We start from the raw sequence: 19853 nt of genomic DNA on the forward strand, positions 1-19853 counted from the left end.
ATGCAGTGCTTAATTTGAGCCGGTCGGGCCACCAGCAGTCATTTTTGGGGACCGGCACTTATTTTTCCTCATCGTACTTTGACTGTGAGGAAGAGATGAAAAAACATACAATGGGAAAACAGGAATAGAAAGAAGGAAAAACTGTCACAAAAGGAGAAAGCAGGAGCCTGCAAGAGTGAGATAAAGTGACAGGGAGTGTCTTGCAGTGTATTAAAGAGGGATAATGTGGATTTAAGACCATACAGACTTGGTAATTGGCACCCTGACATTGAATAGCACCAGCTGTGGGCCGTTGAGTAAATTTCTGGGTACAGACACTCATCTTTTACAAATTAGGCACTATGTGCGTGTGTGTGAAACCTGCAAGGTAAAACATTGAATCCTGCACGGTCCACCAAGACTCGACCTTTTCAAGGGTGACAAAATTAGCTCAAAGTTTGCCGCCAATTTTCTTCCTACTGCAAACTTTGTACCATCCAGGAAGGAAAAAGACTGGATGGTGCCTCAATGACATACCACCCTAGGAAGGAGGCAGACAGAATTTGGATTTGTAGGACTACAAATGAGAAGGGATATATACATATGGTGAGGGCTGAAACCAGGAAGAGGGACATAGAGGTAAAGTACTGTAAAAACCTGAAGGCTAAAGAGTGGGGATGTTTACCATAGCATACGTTGTGTGAGGCATGAATTGGAGGGTCATAAAAGTATTTGTCTCGCTGTAGGGGTTTTTGTGTGTGTACGTCTTTAACGTGACAAGGACTTATGTGCACTTTATGTGTGAGGGGTCGCTGGTGTAGGTACTTGGAAGTCGTAGCAGAGCAACTTTGTCTTAGATTAAAGACAAGGGCAGGAGTGGGGAATAAGATATTATTGGACACAAATTTTTAAGACCTGATTAATACAAATGGGTGTCTTTTATGGTAGCACCATTCCTATAACTCCCATTTCCCCTTTCCTTTCCCACTTCTACATGCACTAAATTAATACATTAGTTCTATTAATGATGAGCAGGTGTCTCATTAGGGGAAAGGGGACCACTACTCAAAATCCCACCTGTTGTTTGTTTTTGTATCTCCCCGTACCAATACAGTACAAGTTTAAAAATTACTGTTTTTGAGTAAAACGTCTTTGAGACGGTTCTGTTTCACATAGTTGTATGTGTCTTCCCAAAACATAAATGCATAGAAATTCTGACAAAGCATTTCACCAAAACCGTTTATGCAAAATTTTCAATATAAGTTCAATTTAAGTAGTGAAAATCAAGTCATACAATTTCCTCTTTTTCTAAATTCTCTTTTCAGTACAAGTACATTAGGTGTAACAAGGTGTAATTAACATTCAAACTTACGTACCCTGGATGGTTTTTACTCAAGGTTTATACAGATCCTTTTCTCCATAATGACGTCCCTTTCCCCTGGGTCACTGGGTGAGATGTCACTTTTACATTGTTGTTGGGGTCTTCAATACCTGACCTTCAGCTTCTTCATTCCATAATGTTTCACCCTTTTCTACATTTTAAATTGTTTTCACTCTCCCCTATGCTTCTCGATTTTACCACTTTTTTGGTGTATGTCTCTTTCCACTTAATCATTTCTCTTCCTAACCCATTCCCTGGCGCCGACAAATTTTTAAATTGTTTCATTATGTTAATATGAACATTTTAAAACTTTTCTTTGGTTTGTTTTGTATTATTTATGACCAAATTTTGTCACTGAGTTAATTTTAGGTTATTTGGGGGTTTAGAAAGGGATTTTTGTGTTATACTCTTTTTTTGTTTTGTTTGTCCAACAGAATGTTAGTTACAGATAGATTAGGCTAAAGCCCTATTATCAATAAGACAATAATAAACTCCATCTCCATAACTTCGTAAACCTATATCCCTCCCCTCACCATCCCAGATGGTCTCCAGGGTGGGTTTAGGCTATTAACATATTGCATAGTCAGTCTTCATTTCTATCCTCTACCACATCATCTTTTGTTTCTTAATTTTAGTTCTCCCTTAAAAAATAGTCAACACTCTAACCAGTAAGTCGTAGAGCTCTTAACAATTGTGGGCAATTAAACACCCCCAGATAATATGCCAGAGGTCTCCATACATATTTATATATCATTTTGTTTTTGCTCTCATGTCAATTTTTCCATTGCTATTAACATCCATCGTTTAATTTCCAATTCTTGTATTGTTGTAGCAGCTGTGGACTTACATTTTTGTGCTATTAGCTGTTTCGCTGCCTATAGCACATTGGTGACCAGTCTCTAGTCTGTGTTATTTCATTTTTTAATCTGTGAAGTTCCTAAACCCAGTACTACAGTTGTTGGATTGGGTTTTATTGGGTTTCCCACTACCCCTTTCACATGCCTTAGAATTAGAAAATGTTCACTATGGGCAGGACCACTATATATGCAAGTTTTTATTCTTTCGCTGTTAACGTCACATGCTATTTTTACCACCAAATGAGTCATTTTCAGTAGGATTCACTTTTGAGGTGAGCAGTTTTGAACCGTTCCCATGTTGAATGGCAGAGGCAGAGAAACTTGTTAATTCATACGGCTATATAGGATGGATCTGAAACATTCCTCAGAACTATCAACTGAGCTGAACTGAGTGACTAACATACCTCAGTCCTGAGTAAGGGAATATTGGGCTTTTTTCTGCTCTGTAAGTAGTAGACCCATGTTACTGATCCGAGGGACAGTATTGTTGATGGGCACCTCTTTATAATGGATGTTGGGATTCTGTGTCTTTGCCTTGCAGAGATTTCGTAAAGACATTTTGTTGCATGGTGGAAGGGTACCCTACTTCACATTGCAGGTATTATTAAGTTCTTCCCCATTTCTTCGACACAGTTATGGGTAAATACTCTTGAAATTAGAAATGTATTTATTACAAAATGGCACCCCCTGTTTATCAATTACATCTTTGCACATATTTTGTTTCTCAAGGGGCTGCAATGAGACCACTGCTAAAGACGCAATCCAGGCTGCCATCGAACTAAAAGCCCAGTTTCCAGAGACCCTGGCTGGCTTTGACATGGTAACTATGAAGAACCTTGATTAGTTCTAACCTGCTTTCCTCATCATAGCCTCCAGTGGAGTTTCATCACTCCCATCACCACATATCACCATCTTTACTCCCGTATCCTGTGTCCTGGATAAGATTATCCCATCACCCTCACCAGAAAACAAAGTCTACTTTGATTGCCATCTGTCGCTCTTATAATTTGTCACTACCACTGCTATGGCTGCTTGATCTCACCCCTCAACATTTACAAAATCTGCTTACCTCTCATTCCTCTCTGTTACACATCACCTTGGTCCTAATTAAACAAGACTACAGTGACAGCCTTCTACCCAGCCCCCTCCCATTATTCTTTCTACCCTTGACAAATTTCCAAACTTCTTAAATCAGATTCTCTTCAACCTGTCTGCTCCTGGTCACCTCCCTGTACGCTCACCAAGATGGGTTGTCATATGCACGTTGCTGATCTTAACTCAGTAGTCCATGTCTACTGCTCCCTGGCTCAGTCAGTTGCTCTGTACACTCTATATCGGAGGATCACCACCCAATTTCTTCAACTCCTAGCTGCGCCCAGATTCATATGCACCACGACTAGACTCTAGTCATTTCCTTTTGTCACCCTACCAATGCATACCCAGCTACAGAAACTAAGAGCATCTCCATCACTACCTGCTACAAAGTTGTGAGCAAAAGCCATCTCATTACAGGAAGATCATCCATGAACCTAATCCCCAAGGACAACAAATCATCCACCTCCACTAATCACCAGTGGCATCCATGTTTTGTTCAACACCGTGCATCTCACCCTCATACCTCTGATCTCTACACCATGACGGAGCATGATTTCTGTTTCCCTTGCCTATATTTTCTATGTAGTGTATTCCATGTTTGCAGGTGGTCCTCAAGATATCTTGGTGTTGATGGAAACTCCCTAGAGTTGCAATCTTTTTTGTCCTCCTTTGTCTGAAGTGTGATTATACATGCCACCTAAAAATAGTTTCAACCCTTTCTTTTTACACCATTGAGTCTATTTTGCGAGCTGTGTCATAGTATAGCATTACATTCTTCTTTAAGGTATTGGTCTGCATTTTAAGGGCTTGTTTACTTCTGCATACTTCTGTGCAGTACAATACCTGATGCATCTCGCTAATCCTATTAAGTGAGACACAGCCAAAGTCGCTAAAGGCTCTACGCATATCCGCTCCACTTAATGAAATTTGGCAAAGATCACACACTGTAATGGAGATGCTGTAGGTTAGTGATTGAAAGGTTTTATAAAACGTTGATCCTCTTCTGTGGGTTTCAGATTAGCTTCACAACAGAATGGAAGCAGTGTCTGTGCCAGTCACAGTGGTTTAGACAAACATTTCATTGTTATTCCTTGTTCCCTGCTTATTTCTACATTTCTTTGCCATATAGTTTACTTCTGAGTAGTAGATGGCAAATTCCCTAAATTATTTCTTAGCATCTTTGGCTTACCACCTCTACTCATGTGACTTTTCTTTGTGATGCTGTATTATAAAAAATCAAAGTGCATAGATGCTGGCATAGTTATTGGCCAAAGTTTCTGGTGAGGAAAAGGATAGCACACCTTTCAGTCCTGCAATAAATGGCTCCAAAGAACAGGCGCTTGGACAGACAGTGACTCTTCTTCATTATTTGTGTAAAATGTGATGCCAGAGAGTGTACCTGGAGGCTTGGCACAGAATATGTTTGTGTCAGCTACAATATAAGTAGTGTACATAGGAGCATTGTCCGAAACTTATAATGGACTGATGCCATCTAGCAGTTTCTGCACCCGAGCTCTTAGAAGGGGAGCTAATAGCAGGGTTCACTTTCCACAGTGCACTACCTGGTGTGGTGGGGGACTGGTGCTGGGCTCCATGAAGGTGATTGGAACTCCAGAGCACATTGTGACCTGGGACTGTCTCCCGCTGTAGATGGTTGAAGTTGCAGCAGTTGTTTTTTGTAGACACTTGGAAAGAAGAGTCTAATTGAGAGAGACCTTGTCTGGTGTTTCTCTCCAGTTATTTCCATTTAAGTGATTATCACTGGGTGTTTGCCACCTGCACCATTTGAGGAAACTCAGGGCCTCATTTAGAACTCTGCAGACTGGTTACTCCATCACACCGGTTGCGGATATCCCTTTCGCTGGAGTCTAAATCCCATACATATAATGGGATTGAGATTTCAGTGGCAGGATATCCGTCACCGTTGGTTGTCAGTACCATTATAGAGGCAGGACTTGGACATTCATCCCATTCAAGATGGCAGTCTTCATCATGATGTGCTTATACTTCCCAACTTGATAAGGTATTATGACCTCCTGATTTCTATATTTTCACTTTTTTTGCATACTTCTGATACCTAAAATTCAGTTTGGATGGAATAGTACGTCCCCATGCTTCTAGTACCATTTTTGCCGGTGGGACAGACAACAGCTGCTACTGTTTTTGTCCCTGTGATTTTTGCTCCTGCTTGTCTCATTTTTTGTTAGGTTTCAGTTTATGTTTGTTTTTCCTTCCTTCCTGCCTTGTTGCTGCTCTGTGGTCTTGGTTCTCCTTGTGTTATCTTTAGCTGCCCTACCACTTCCTTGGAGTTTTTTATTAGACAATTGGCTTTTTCCTCCAACTGACTGATTTCTTTTTGGGAACACTTATCTGTTGGTGTAACTTCATTCATTAACTTGTACAGCGGCTACTGAAAGGGATCCCTTTTACCTGTGTGTTAAGGTCTCCTTTATACAGGAGAGACTATCTCAACCTGCTCTGGAAAGTACCTTTAATTATGAGCCCCACTTTACTAGGTGTTCCCCCTTTAGTACACTGTACATCCACAGCTACACAAGTGAAAATTAGTGATATTCGAGGTTTTTTAATCATGTTTCCTTTAAGGCAGGTTGTTCTTTAGAACGATTTCTACTTTTGTTTGGCTAAGCTGGGTCTTATCTTCATATTAAGCAGTTTGTGTTTTTGCCAGCTGTTATCTCTTTGTAGCAATCATCATGTTTTTTTCATAAATCTTTTTATTGATATTTGTATATTTATGTGCATAAAACTTTCAGCATGTCATTAATCAAGAAACAAGTACATGCTTTTCTGTACATATATTCGTGTTAACACGTTTCAGATGTTACTTTTGTTTAATTAACTTTCTAAATCCCTAAGAGTTTCTTAGCTAAAAATGGATTTAGTTGTTGATCAGTTATTGATTCGCATTCCCCTGCCACCACGATAGTGAGACCATTTCTTTCAAGTTTCATGGTGCTTCTAGGGGCATCCTCCAGCCTTGTACATTTGGAGTTCTAGAATGCAACATGTCTCTAGGCTTGCTTTTGACTTCTCTGCACTCAAGGCCGTTCGACTTCTCCAATTCTAGGCAAAATCTGTTTTGGCAAGAGCTAACCCAAATCGCAAAAAGACATTTTCAGCCCATATTAATCCTTGGTCATTTAGAATGTTTACTATGGCCATTTTTGCATATAGTTTGATTGACAGTCCCTACACTTCCCAGTAGGGACAAGTGATCCTGCATGACCAGATCGTATGAAGGAAATGTCCTCTTCGGTTTGGCATCTGACACACGTTGGGTCAGAACTTCTCTGCTTTAGCCATAGTCCGTTCAGTCTAAAGTGAATTGTTTGCAGATACTGAAATTGTATTGTGGTATCCCATGTATATTGCAGATTCTCTGGATGCCATCAGCCAAATAATCATTCCTCGTCTTTGAGGGGGTTTGTTCCCACTTAATGTGATTGTCTCTGCTTGTTGCATGTGTCTGGTGTGTTGATGATAAATGAGAGTTTTGTATAGTGAGGAAATTGGGCTCCTTGTGGTAATCTGGACATAGTAATGTTAGCCTAAAGTGGGATAAAGGTTAGGATTGCCTCAGTCTTGGCTAAGTATAGTGTTGTGGCACATCCGATTCGTTGGTAGGGAAGAAACTAAGAGTTCAATACCCAGCTCTACAAGGTTTGATGTTTTAAGGTGCTTTAATTTTAAAGACCAGGCATATGGTATATGTGTGAAATTTAGCACCAAGGATATGTGAGAGTGTCTTTTCTGTTTGTGAAGAGATAGCATAGTAGCCTCTGCATGGATGTGTAATTGGCCAATGTGATGGGACGTACGCTATTTCTTTAGGTTATCACAGCGGTTACATGTGTCAGACCCTTCAGTATTGAACTCTACTGCCTGATTTTTATTTTCAATATTTTTATTCAGTTCAAAGGCAAACAATACATTAAATTGTTTACACTTCTGAAATCAGCCTTAGTGAAACAACAGTTTTAGCCACAGTGATCTGCAGTAAAGCCAAAGTAGTTTGTCACATCTAAATATAATTATGCCCACAGACAGTGTCTTCTTTGCAAAGTGGGAAAAATGCAAAGCACAATAAGGTAGACTGCCTAGTTTCTTTATTCCCAAACCTCCAGTCCCAGCATCACTTAATGCAGTTATGCATGTAACTTTCTGGTACCAACGAAAGTTGGTGTGTAATTGTCAGATGTAGGTGTATTCACATGTCTGTGGTGAAGCTCGTGTTCATTAGTGGCTTGTATACTCCATATAAGGTCGAAGGGGGCCTCATATGTTTTTTGGCCGTGATGTTATTGGAAGCATCAAGGTATAGATTTCTATTGGATCACCGCAGACTGTCAGGACTATAATCTAGTCAGTCGCTCTAGGAGTGTTCTGGCTTTCCCAGTACATTGCAACCCTATGTTTGGCCAAGAGCAAAACTATTTCTGTGAAACATCTGATTCCTTTGGGTATGTCTTTGACAAGTGGATGGAGTGGCAGTCTATCATTTGGGCTAAAAGTGCAAGAACCTCCCCTCAGTAAGATTGAAGTGAAAAGCACTCCCATACCATGTGGAGAAAACATGCATGTTCAGCATCACAAATGGGTGGGCCGGTGTACTACAGGCTCATTGTAAATATTTGAAGTGGAGGAGTTTGAGGGGATAATTTAAAGCTATTCGACCAGTTTGGGCACAGCAGTATTTCCACTACAAATCATAAAGTTGTGGCTAAGTCACCATCTCATGCTTGTCTGGCTGACATGGCTCTAATCGCTCGATGCTGCAACACACTGGCCTATAAGCGAGGTGTCTATCTTGTATCTGTGGATGTTATTAGTTGTGTTGACAGGGGGAAGTCCATTGGTTCAGCCAGATAACACAGGATCTTTTCCCGAACCATATTGCAGAGTCTCGCAAATTTAAAAATATTTAATGCTGTAGAGTTGCCTCAGGCCTGAAATTGTGGTAGCGTAAGGAACTGCCCCTCCACATATTGGAGGCCTAGCTGATTTAAGGCCATCCAACACAGGGTTGTCTATACTGTTCTTTCTAAGGTAAGTGGCAGTGAGGGGTTGTTTAAAAGAAAAATAAGAAAGGGGTCCCCGCTCTGCGATGCAGAGTGCGCCACGCCAGGCTTGTTGTAGAAACTGTGCTAACCTCTCTTTGGGGTCTTGGCTGCTGCTGGGGAATCACTGGTGTCAGCAATGCGCCCTGGACCTGTTCCCTTTCAAGTTTTAGGTAGGGGAGGCGTGCATCAGGATGGTACCAATGAGTCACATAATGGCACTCTGCCACATAATAATACAGTTGGAAATTGGGAACCTCAAAGCCCCCACCGCTATACGGGTAGGTCAGTGTGTCCCAGCATATGTTAATCAGTAGGGAGTTGGGCATATGAAAGAAGTGCTTGTTAAGAGGGATTAGAGTATTTTGAAAAAGATCTAAAAATTTACGTAAAACTATCTTTTTCAACAGTTCCACTCGGCCTGCCAGAGATCATGTAAGCACTGCTCAGGTGTTGAGTTGGCGTTGCAGGGTATCTATGGCTGGGCTGTGATTTAAATGAATAATGGATTCCACCTCCTTGTGTTGGATGATTCCCAAATATTTAACCTAATCTGTAACCCACCGAACCAGGTATTCCAGTGGACATGGCCTTTTGTTGTCAATAAGTGGAATTATGTCAGTTTTGTCCCAGTTGATAGTAACAAAAGAATGCCTACTAAATCTCATAATTTCTCTAACAATAAGAACACATTAGCATCCAGGTCTCTGATGAAAAGCAGAATATCATATACATATATTGATAGTAAGAGTTTTGTGGAGCAGTAGGACGGCACTGTATGCAGGTATTGCTCCCGGAGGTGACCAGCCAAGGGATCCATGGCTAATATAAAGATTAGAGGGATATGGGCCTTCCTTGCTGAGTGCCCCTGTGTATTTGAAGTGGCGCTGATATGAGATAATTCCTGGCAGTGGAGGTTACAGTCAAATGAAGACCGGGAAGCCACTCGGGATCCCAAATCGTCAAAGTACTTCCATAAGGAAAGGCCACTCCAGGGAGTCAAATGCCTTCTCTGCATTTACGGAGATTAATGAAAGTGGATCAGTGCAGTACAGAGCTGGCCTGCACTGAAGAGACTATTTTGTGGAGCAATAGGGACAGTCTGGTCGCAATAACTTTAGCATAGATTTTATTATTGCAATTTAATAATAAGAGGGGTTAATGGGAGTTACAGTATGTAGCGTCTCTGCCAGGTTTAGGGAGTACAGAGATTACTGCTTCACATATGGTTGGAGGTAGGACACCATCAGTAAGCGCCTCTGCATATACCTCCATATGGTAAGGTGCTAATATATGTTTGAACGCTTGGTAAAAGTCAATAGACAGGCCATCGGACCCTGGTACCTTGCCCACTGCTAGGTCATATTTAGCAGCCACTGTTTGCTTCACCAATATCAGATGACTCAGAAAGTGTTAATGTCCTTGGTCCAACCAAACCAAGGCCAACTCATCTAATTAGGCCGGTATATGTGCAGCAGATCCTTAAGTCGCGTTTCATAGTAGCACTGATATGTCAGACACTCCACAAGGATTTGATCAATGTCTACCAGCAGCATGCTTGTTTGATATGTTTTAGTGTATGTGTTCCACTGTCGCTTATCACAGTGTAGGAGCCAGGACAAGGTTTTATCAGGCTGCTCCCCACGGCCTATTGACAAACCTGGGCATATTTGCAGAGGTATTGCACCTCACAGTTCTCTAGGTCCTGGAACTCTTGAAGTCACTGATATTGTTTTTTCATTATTTTCCGGGATAGAATGGGTGTAGCTTGAGCCTCCAGGTCTTTGATATTCTGCTCCAGTAATGTGAGTTGTCTCATGGAGGATGCCTGCATGTTTGGCTATCACTATCCCTCCTATAAAAGCTTTCAAGGCCTCCTATAGTGTGATATGTTTTTCAACTTTTCCTTTGTTTAACTGGAAGTACGCCAATATGGATGAAGGACCTGGTCTAAGAGGAGTCTGTGGGGACACACCAACATGCGTTATGTAAGTGAGAGCTCAGAAATTACAGCAGTAATTTGACTGGAGAATGATTCGAGAGCATGTGGTAAGTTGGAAACTTATTTTGCCCATGACCCCAGTTAAGGTGTAGTTAACCTCTAGTCCAGTCCAGGTGAGAAATTGTGGGGATAGGAGTGTGTGCAGTCTTTATTGGAAGGATGTGTCTTTTGCCGGGGGTCATGAAGCCTAAAAATATCTGTAACCTCTTACAGGACTCTCAGTGATTTTGTATGGAGGGAGCGCCATGTTCCATGCTGTCAAGATCTGGATTTAACACCAGATGGAAGTCCCCCTCCCCCCCACCATAATATTGTTTCAGTCTCTATATCTGTGTCATAATGTAACTGGGATAGCTAGGAAGAAATGGAGAGAGTCAATAATTGGCACATAATATGTTCACTAGGGCCAACTTTACAGTTGTTAAGATCCTATCAGAATCAGGAGTTGCCCCTCAGTATCTGCGTGGAGTTGACGCAATCGAGAATCAACATGTGGGTGAAACAGGATATAGACCCCTCGAGAAGTCCATGATGAGCCTCAGGGAGATGGGTCTCTTGTAGGTGAGCAGCATCAATGGAGTGTCGATCTACATCGGTGAGCATTTGGCGTCCCTTGTGGTTGGCATTTAGATCTTGAACTTCCCAGGATATTAGGGGAATGTTCTTCCTTTGGGGTAATATTGCTGCATATAATGACAATGGAGTGTGGCGTGGATTCTAAGTGTAACTGTAGAGTAGCGAAGCATACATTTCAGTTACAAGGAATGAACCATAATGTAAAACAATCCCCAAACCCAATTCCCCTCCCCCCACTAACATCCCCAACTGTGAGCTATACTAGGGTTCAATGGCAAACCCATTGTAGCAATAAAGAAATACAAGCGCAAAATGCTGTCCAAGGCGATGTGAAAAGAACAGACAGATGTGGTGATGCACACCATTGGGTTAGGCAGCGCACTTCGACACACATTAAAGTAGTGATAAGTTACCGCGGTGTTTGAAGTGGTCTGTCTGGTCTCGTCCAGCCTATATGTATAGATGTTCATCCTTTAGGGGAGTGTGCGGTCAGAGCAGCAGAGAAATAGAACTCCCACCCTTCCACATATCATGTCACCATCCGCTGGCGGGGGCAAAAGAAGGGGGAGGTGTTTAAAAGGAGGAGGGAAACTATCAAAGGGCACTCACTCATTGTCAGTATGGGCCTCTGCGCCCCCAACCCAGCCCCGCACAGCCACCCCAGAGACCGACCAGGGCCACCGAGCATGGTGTGTGGTGGTGAACCAGAGATCAATACTGGAAATGTCTTGGCCAATTTGAATGATTTGCAAAATTTGGTGGCCTCCTCGGAGAAGGAAAAAAAGTAGATCTTCCCTTCCAAGTCTACAAGGTGTGGAGCGGGATATAACCTGGAACATTTGACATTGCAGTTGCCCGGTCCTGATCTCGGAAGCTCACAACTCATGCAATTATAGCTCTCGGGGAGGCACCCAGAGGGGGCCTGGGGCCTAAAGATCTGTGAGGACACACCAGCATGCTTTATGTAATTATAATTGTATTTATATGGTGCTTACTACCCCTGACACGGTGGTGGGGTTTGGGATGAGTCAAAGGAGAGATAAATAATAAATTAAGTAGGGTTGTTTGGGAGATCATAGTCGTAAGCTGAGGTACACTAAATACAGTACTAGAAGAAAATGCACTCTGCACAGTGCACTCTTTGGGTAAATCTACGTGATAGAGTACATGACAGCAGTTAAATGGATCTATTTCTTGAGATAAAAAACCTCAACAATGATTTTTGCTTAATAGTACCACTAAGCAAAAACTTTTAAAGGACTCTAGCAGGCAATATGCCTTTATTAATGCTGCTTCTTGTCAACTTATGTCCACTTCTAATTGTGAAGCCTTTTAATAAAGTTATCAACCCGTTATCATGCACCCCACTTGTGTCACAACAAGCACTTCTATATAACTGTAGTGAATTTAAGTTCACTGGATTTGATGGAGGTGTTTCGGCAACAAGAAAAAAAAATCTTTGGGGTGGCATAATTCAATTCAATGTTAGAAACACTATGAAGGATGTTAAGGACATTCACTCAGATTTATAGGTATCTTAAGAAATGATACTACGTGGGCTGAATACAATCATTTGCTTAGATAAGCTAGAAGAAGATTTTACTTAAGTTCGCTAGCGTCTTCTCTGGTAGAAGCTCCAACTGCAGACATCCTACCCTGCGAACCTCCACAGGCACCAGAATGGTTCTAAAGAACCTTCAAGGCAACTTCCCTGTGCACCTGCAGATGGAACCCCGCAGCTCCACATCAGGTCCACCCTTGAGATGACATGTAGGTGAGAGCTCGGAAACAACAGCTGTAATTTGACTGGAGAATGATCTGAGAGCGTATGGTAAGTTGGAGAATTCCGTGGCCCAGGCCCTCAGTTAAGGTGTAGCTAACCAATAGTCCAGTCAGGATGAGGAATTGTGTGGATAGGAAGAGTGCATGCAGTTTTTATTGGAGGGATGTGTCTGGAACCCGTCCCACAAGAAACATTCCAGACAGGCTGTTGCGGCCAAACAGTTAGACCATGAGTGTTTCAACAAACATGGCCATCTTGACAATATTTGTGGATTCTGCTATGCCCACTATCCAGACATTATTCCATTGCAATCTGGCTTCTAAATCCTTATTTTAAACTGCCACAGTGATTGTCTGCTTCTCCAGTCATGTTAGTTTGGATTTGGTTTTAGTGAGGAAGACCTTCAGCTACGAGATCCTCGTTTCTGCACCACCAGTCTGACGAGTGACGATCTGTCTATTCTGTTAGCCCATCTAGCCACGCAGCCACAGTATCAATCTTGGCATCGATGGATAGGAAGCTCTCTAAGGACATAGGTCATGTCCAGCTGGCTTGGTGCATTGTCCTGGTCGCCCCACCCATTCGGTGCAACAAGGTGTTGTCCTAGGGTTGAATGACAGTTTAACCTGTGTGACATCACTTTTCTCCATTATGATGATCAACAGGTAGACTGAGGCACAGGAACTGACGGGCGCTCCTGAATAATCAACTGTCCATGCCTATGAGGCGGGGCACCCCTTCCTGTCATACACAGGGTCAGTGCAGAATCAGGTACCTATATGCCTAGATGATAACAGAGAAAGCTAGAGGAGAGCGCGAGAGGACGGCCACAGGTTAGGTCAAACTGTGCCTACCCCAACAATCTGAAACCCTCATGGCCCTGCTCTACCTGCACAAAAAGCTCTGTTAGGGGACCATATCAGACATGCTAGTAGCAAATCTACAAGACAGAGCCTACCTTCCCAGTGGCATCCAGAGTACTCACAGGCAGACCAGGCACTGGTGTCAGAGAGAGCATCCAGCGCCTCCGAAACAAGTAGCTCACCTGCAAAACCCAGGTCAGCTGCACCATCAGGCGTGTCGCCTGTAAGGTCCCGGATTGTGTAGCTCTCAGATGTCCTCACCACCCCTAGATTCAGGGAGGGCCGAAACCCCCTATGGCACAATCTAAGCCTCAGGACACGAGGCTCCAGGATCTGCACCAAGGCAGCACAAGGTGCATTCCTATGCATTGCCACCGGGTCCAGTAGGCTCACCTGAGGTGGCATGCCACCAGGCCAGAATAGAAACGGGGGAACTCTGCCCAACACTGTAGGGTCTTAGGCTCACAGACAGCCCCTATTGTGATGGCCCTCTGAGGCAGTCCGTTCCTCAGTGGGCCGTGGCTCATGATCTCGGCCACTCCCACCTTGGTGTTCCAGTGGCCCCCACCCCTGACGGAGCAATCAAGTCCAGCCACCAATCTCTGCTACATTGCAGCGACGGCCGCCGCAAATTTCAGGGTGTGGGAGGGAAGGGGGAAAACAATGGGGGAAAAAAACGAACTTTCCCTCCATTCCCGCCGACTCCTGCCGCCTTGCTCATCACGCCTCTTCTTGTGGTGTCCCAGCATTCACTGGAACACCAGCACAGGCTCCCCAGCAATCCTGGCACTGCTTTCATGGTACACCTAGCATTAAAGAGCACCAGGATTGGTCTGAGCGGTTCGGACTGCCGCTCAGAGACAGCCCTGGGGTCTGTGCCACCCTAAGATGGCTGGCCAAACACACATGCACACTTAGGTGCACTCTCTCCTTTCTCCCCTCCCCCCACCTCCTGTGGCCCAGCCCCGCCCCTCTCTGCCATGCTGGCTGAGCCAGGAGATGGCAAATAGTTTACTGTTGTTTTATCATTTTATTTTTCATCTGCTGGCTCTTGGCCAGGGGGGAGACGCTCCTCCGCCATTGCGGAGAAGCCACTCCTGCTACATCGATCAGTATTTCGCCAGGGCAAGGGACCGACAGCCACTGCCAGAGTGTTGTGGTCATCGGAGCTTCACGCTAGGCGGCTACCTATGTAGGCAGGAGATACAACAGGTTAGGAATTCAAATAGAACCTCTGAAAAAACAGAACCCAAGAGAGACCGAATGTCTGTTTAGGGAATACACTTAGGCCCGTCTCACCCTGAACTATTTAGGAAGAAACACAAGAACTTGAAACCCTCAGAAAACAAACAAGGAATTGGCAACAAGCTTTATATGAGGTAAGAATCAAGGGTTTGATGTAGTAAAAGCGGTCACAATGAATTATAGGGTATCCAACTCACTCCAGGACACTACCTCCAGTCTTGACATTTCACAAACAAGCCATTGTTTTCAGGTGTGTTATTCTTAATAAGTCAGTGGAAGCAAAACGACTACGAGACCCAAAATGCATTCGTTTAGCACACAGAAGCCCAGGAAACAGTGTGCTTAGTGAGCTGGAGGGAAGTGATCATCAGGTTGCACTCGGACTGGATTGCAACCTTGCTTATCCTCCTCCCTAACAAATAATATTTAGGCTGGAGGTATATTTCGCCCCCTGCAAATGACTGCGCGTGCAAGAGGCAGTAGACTCCCACGTCCATGTGTTCACATTTCTAGCATGAAAACATTTTATTTTAAAAAGCAGACAATATCCCTTGAAAGGGACAGATGCTACTGTTAAAAAAAAAAAAGTTTTCCTGTAAGGAAAGGCATCCAGGGTACCATACAGTAGTACCCTGGACCACTGTGTCTGCTTCCCTTGAGGCCGGCAAGCATGATTTCCAAAGGGGAAGCTGACTCACGGGGACCTTTTCCACTGTGAAAATCAGTTACCACCTCATTTCGTAAGACAGTAGCAGATTTACGGTTGTTATTCACAGTGGAATTCATAATATAGATACATAGGCCCTCATTATAGCCCGGGCGGTCAGTGATCGCCAGGGCTATTGTGGTGGTAGTACGGCCAACAGGATGGCAATACTGCCTGCCTCATTTTGACCGTGGCGGTACTGACGCGGTAACACCGCCAGTACCGGCTGTCGGAATCCGCAAGCAGTGCTGCCCTGGGGATTTCGACTCCCCTTACCGCCAGCCTGTCCATGGCAGTAGACACCGCCATAGAAAGGCTGCCAGTAAGGGGACTCGGGTTGCTCTTGGGGGCCCCTGCACTGCCCATGTACTTGGCATGGGCAGTGCAGGGGCCCCCAGGCATAGCCCCATCGCGCATGTCACTGCCCTAATTTCGGGCAGCGAAATGCGCAACGGGTGCTACTGCACCCGCTGCACATCAGCATTGCCGCCGGCTCTATTAGGAGACGGCAGCAATGTTGATGTGACTTTTCCGCTGGGCCGGCGGACAGTAACATTGTTACTGTCCGCTGGCCCATCAGAAAAGTCGAAATAGGGAGCCAGAACTACTGCCAACACTGGCGGTATTCTGGCGCCCGTAGGCTTGGCGGTCTTCCCAGAAGACCGCTGAGGTTGTAATGAGGGCCATAGTCTTTCCCCTTGGAATGGAACATCAGACCCCCATCTTTGAAAGGAATAGGTATCATGGCATCCTATATTCTGAGGGACATAGTCGATGTTGTTTCATACCCACGTCTCCGACAGCTGCAGTCTGGAGCGATACTGATTGGGGCCATGGAGACTGAGCTGGTTGTCAGAGCATGGAGTGAATGAAGGGTGAAATCACCCTTACACAGTGTTTTTATAATACAGGAGTATTAACTCGACACTTATCTCTGAGGAGTTTATGTTCCAAATTAACACTGTATCACCAGTGTCTCAGCTGCTGACTGCTCGAAACTTCTTGTATTCCTCCAGTATGTGTGTGAGCCATCTTGCGGCTACCTAGCATGAGGTACGTATGTTATAACAGACTGAAGCATGAATATGAATCTATCCTCTGAGTTGTAGCTTCTTGTAAAAGTGGAAAACAGCTGACTTTGGCTGTTGGAACTACAGCATGCCAATTTATTTGACAATAGATGGGATAGGAAGAAGCATGGATAATACAATCGGACCATGGTCATCTCAGATTAAGAATGTATTGAATTAGTTTTGCACATTACAGGGCTGCTTTGGAAGTTCAGAGTTATTGTTCTCCTCTGCTGAACAAAGCACAAATCCCTGTCTTCTTACCCTTAAGGGTGATCCCTACCTGCTCTTCCTGCTGGAGCTTTTAGCACCCTTTGACACTGTCCCACATCAAGCATTGGTTAACATCCTCTTCACTCCCATGGGATTCATCAGTACCATTTTCTATTTGCTGATACGAGAAGGAAGGAAGGTTAGACTCAATTAGGTGAAAGGTCGTATGTTATAAATGTGTGAGTTGTGAGTCTTGACGCTCCTGGTTAAATGCTGTTTTTGCTGTACATGGCGCTCTGCACTTTGAACCCTATGCAGCTTGATTGCGGATGGAAGTTGGAACTTGGTTCCTACATATGATGTCAAAATTATTAATCCTAGCACTTTGTGAGTCCTGCACATGGAGAACCCTGTCTCCACGATGATTTTTTTGCATTTTGTACTCTGCACTAGCATGCTTTCCATAGGTAGCCATGGAGGGAAGAGGAAAGTAGAATCCTCCTTACAAAATTACTGACTGCTACCACGTGAGCCTTAAAGATCTTGAGTGTATTTTGCCCTGTCTGAACTTAGCATTTCTGAACCTGGCACTTGAATGTTGATTATAGAGGAAATATCAATCAATCAATCAAATTTCTTAAGCGTGCTACTCACCCGATAGGGTCTCAAGGCGCTGTGGGTGGGAGAGGGGGGCTGTTATTGCACGAAGAGCCAAGTTTTTAGGTGTTTTCTGAGAGTTAGAAGGTCCTGGGTCTTGCGTAGGTTGGTGAGGAGGGAGTTCCAGGTTTTGGCGGCGGGGTGGGAGAATGATTTTCCGCCAAAGGTGCAGCGTTGGATGCGGGGTACTGTTGCGAGAGCGAGGTCGGCGGAGCCGAGCTGGTGGATTAGGATGTGGAAGTTGATTAATTCGTTGAGGTAGGCCGATCCGGTGTCATGTAGGGCTTTGTGTGCGTGGATTAGGATTTTGAAGATGATCCTTTTGTTGATGGGCAGCCAGTGTAGGGATTTGAGGTGGATGGAGATGTGCTCGTGGCGAGGGAGGTTGAGGATGAGACGTGCGGCGGCGTTCTGGATGCACTGGAGTTTTCTCTGAGGCTTGGCTGTGGTCCCTGTGTAGAGGGTGTTGCTGTAGTCCAGTCTGCTGTTGATGAGGGCATGGGTGACCGTTCTTCTGGTTTCTGTTGGAATCCATTTGAAGGTCTTGCGTAGCATGCGTAGGGTGTTGAAGCCTGAGGACGATATGGCGTTGATTTGCTGAGAGAACCTCCCCTCACAATGGAAGAAGAAGCTTGAAAAGGCAATCTTGCCACAGTGAGAGATATAAATGTTGGAATTGCTCAGTGGTGCAAGAGTGTAATTAATTTACTTGTTTAAGTGCTGATCATCAGCCCTCAAGCAGTGGAATCAATCTATGTATCTCCATTGTACTCTCCTCTTAGACTGTTGTACAATTTATCATAATTAGAACTGTTATAGCTTCAGGAAGGAAAGGAGCCCCATTCTTGCTTGCATTGTGCCTCCTTCAGGAAAAAGGAGGCAACTCCAGTCACAGGAATACGCTTTTAGATGCAAGTAGAGTTTTCTGAGCAAATAAATAATGGTAGCAGAGAAGACTCTCTCCTTCCAGGGGGCTAAGTTGGGAAGTTAGTAAAATCAAAGAAATAACAGAGGAGTTAGCAACAGCCATGGCAAAAGGGAGCTAGGCCCATACATCAAAATCGTGGCAACAAGATGCAGAGGAGTTTTCCAGGTTCTGTGATGGCGATTTGTAGACATTCCTTAAGGCTCCGGAGAAGCCTGGCTTGCCAAATATGGAATATGCTCCACTGAAGAGAGCACTAATTTAAGGGAGGGAAAAACAAGAGAAGATGTAGGAATAGAGAATTTGGAGAAAGATGCATTTAAGGTGCCCCCTATCCAATACCTCCTCCACCACCTCTTACTCCCCAGGAGTAAACAACGTGATTTGCTAGTGAAAATATTAATGTCGCCATCAGCATTATACCTACGAGTGATTTGTTCCCTCTCACGAGATTTACCGACTGGAAAATGAAGTTGAAAAGAAGGTGAACTAAGTTAGCTATGACATGATTCAGGACTGTCAAGCCTTTACTGATGACAAGAGGGTTTAGCAGGCTGTGCTTCATTCCACCAGGGCAACAGAGGCATGCTCTCTGTTGCCATGGCAGACTACAACTTTCCATATTTAGAAATCTCCACCTGCGGAGAGATCTCTGGGCTCTGAAAAGGGTCATGGATACTCCTCTGAAGACATTGTAAGCTCTCTGAGCAGCTGCAATGTTTCAGATGATTGCTCAGAAAACTTTATTGTTTTTCTAAAACAAACCCCCAAAAGGAGTGTTTGTTTTTGAAAAACAAAACAAAACACTAACTGCCTTAACAGCCTGGGAGCTTTCTCCCCGAGTATAGGGGTAATTTTTATTGTTTCTGTTCATGACTTGCCTCCTTTGCAGCAACAAGGTACTTAGACTGATGGCTAGATGTCTGTGAACCTATCATTCTAAGCTTCCTCCGGCAGAGTTAGCAAGAACTCTGCAAACGGACTCCAAATAGAATGGAGGAACTTTCATTTTGGTGGACAGGATTCTCTGCCATGTTTGTGGTGGGCTGTCCTGTTAGCCAAACTTTAAATAATGCCCCTTGTCTCCTATTAAACTCCCAAAATGTTTGAGCAAGAGGGTGAAGAGGCCTCAGAAAGTTGTTAAATGAGGAGTTCCATGATCAGGAAGAGGGGCTGTGTGGTGCAAGAATGTTGATAGTGGAGAGGAGCAGTGTGAGATTTGGTGGGAAATAAGATAAGTAGAAGCCATGAAATCTTTGTGCACCCTGGCCCAGCAAAAGGGCAAGGAGTGGGTACGTTGCTGGGAACTATCAGGTTAGTGGTGCCTTTAAGCCCGGACTTTGAGGATGAAACTGACCAAAGGAGAAACATACATAGTACAAAAGGCACTGGTGAGAGTCCTTAGGGAACACTAAAGATCAAA

At 44.1% G+C, this 19853-nt stretch overlaps 1 protein-coding gene across 5 annotated transcripts in view; it reads left to right on the forward strand.

The window, feature by feature from the left end:
* LOC138287551 (adenosine deaminase 2-like) overlaps positions 1 to 19853 on the forward strand; it is a 214764-nt gene that overhangs the window by 116411 nt on the left and 78500 nt on the right. For all 5 annotated transcript variants that reach the window (XM_069228069.1, XM_069228068.1, XM_069228065.1 and 2 more), the window contains one exon: positions 2947 to 3037. In XM_069228069.1, coding sequence (XP_069084170.1) covers positions 2947 to 3037 — 91 coding nt within the window. The remainder of the gene's footprint in view (positions 1 to 2946; positions 3038 to 19853) is intronic.

This window comes from Pleurodeles waltl, chromosome 4_1 (assembly GCF_031143425.1).
Source record: "Pleurodeles waltl isolate 20211129_DDA chromosome 4_1, aPleWal1.hap1.20221129, whole genome shotgun sequence".
In the NCBI taxonomy this organism is placed as follows: Eukaryota; Metazoa; Chordata; class Amphibia; order Caudata; family Salamandridae; genus Pleurodeles; species Pleurodeles waltl.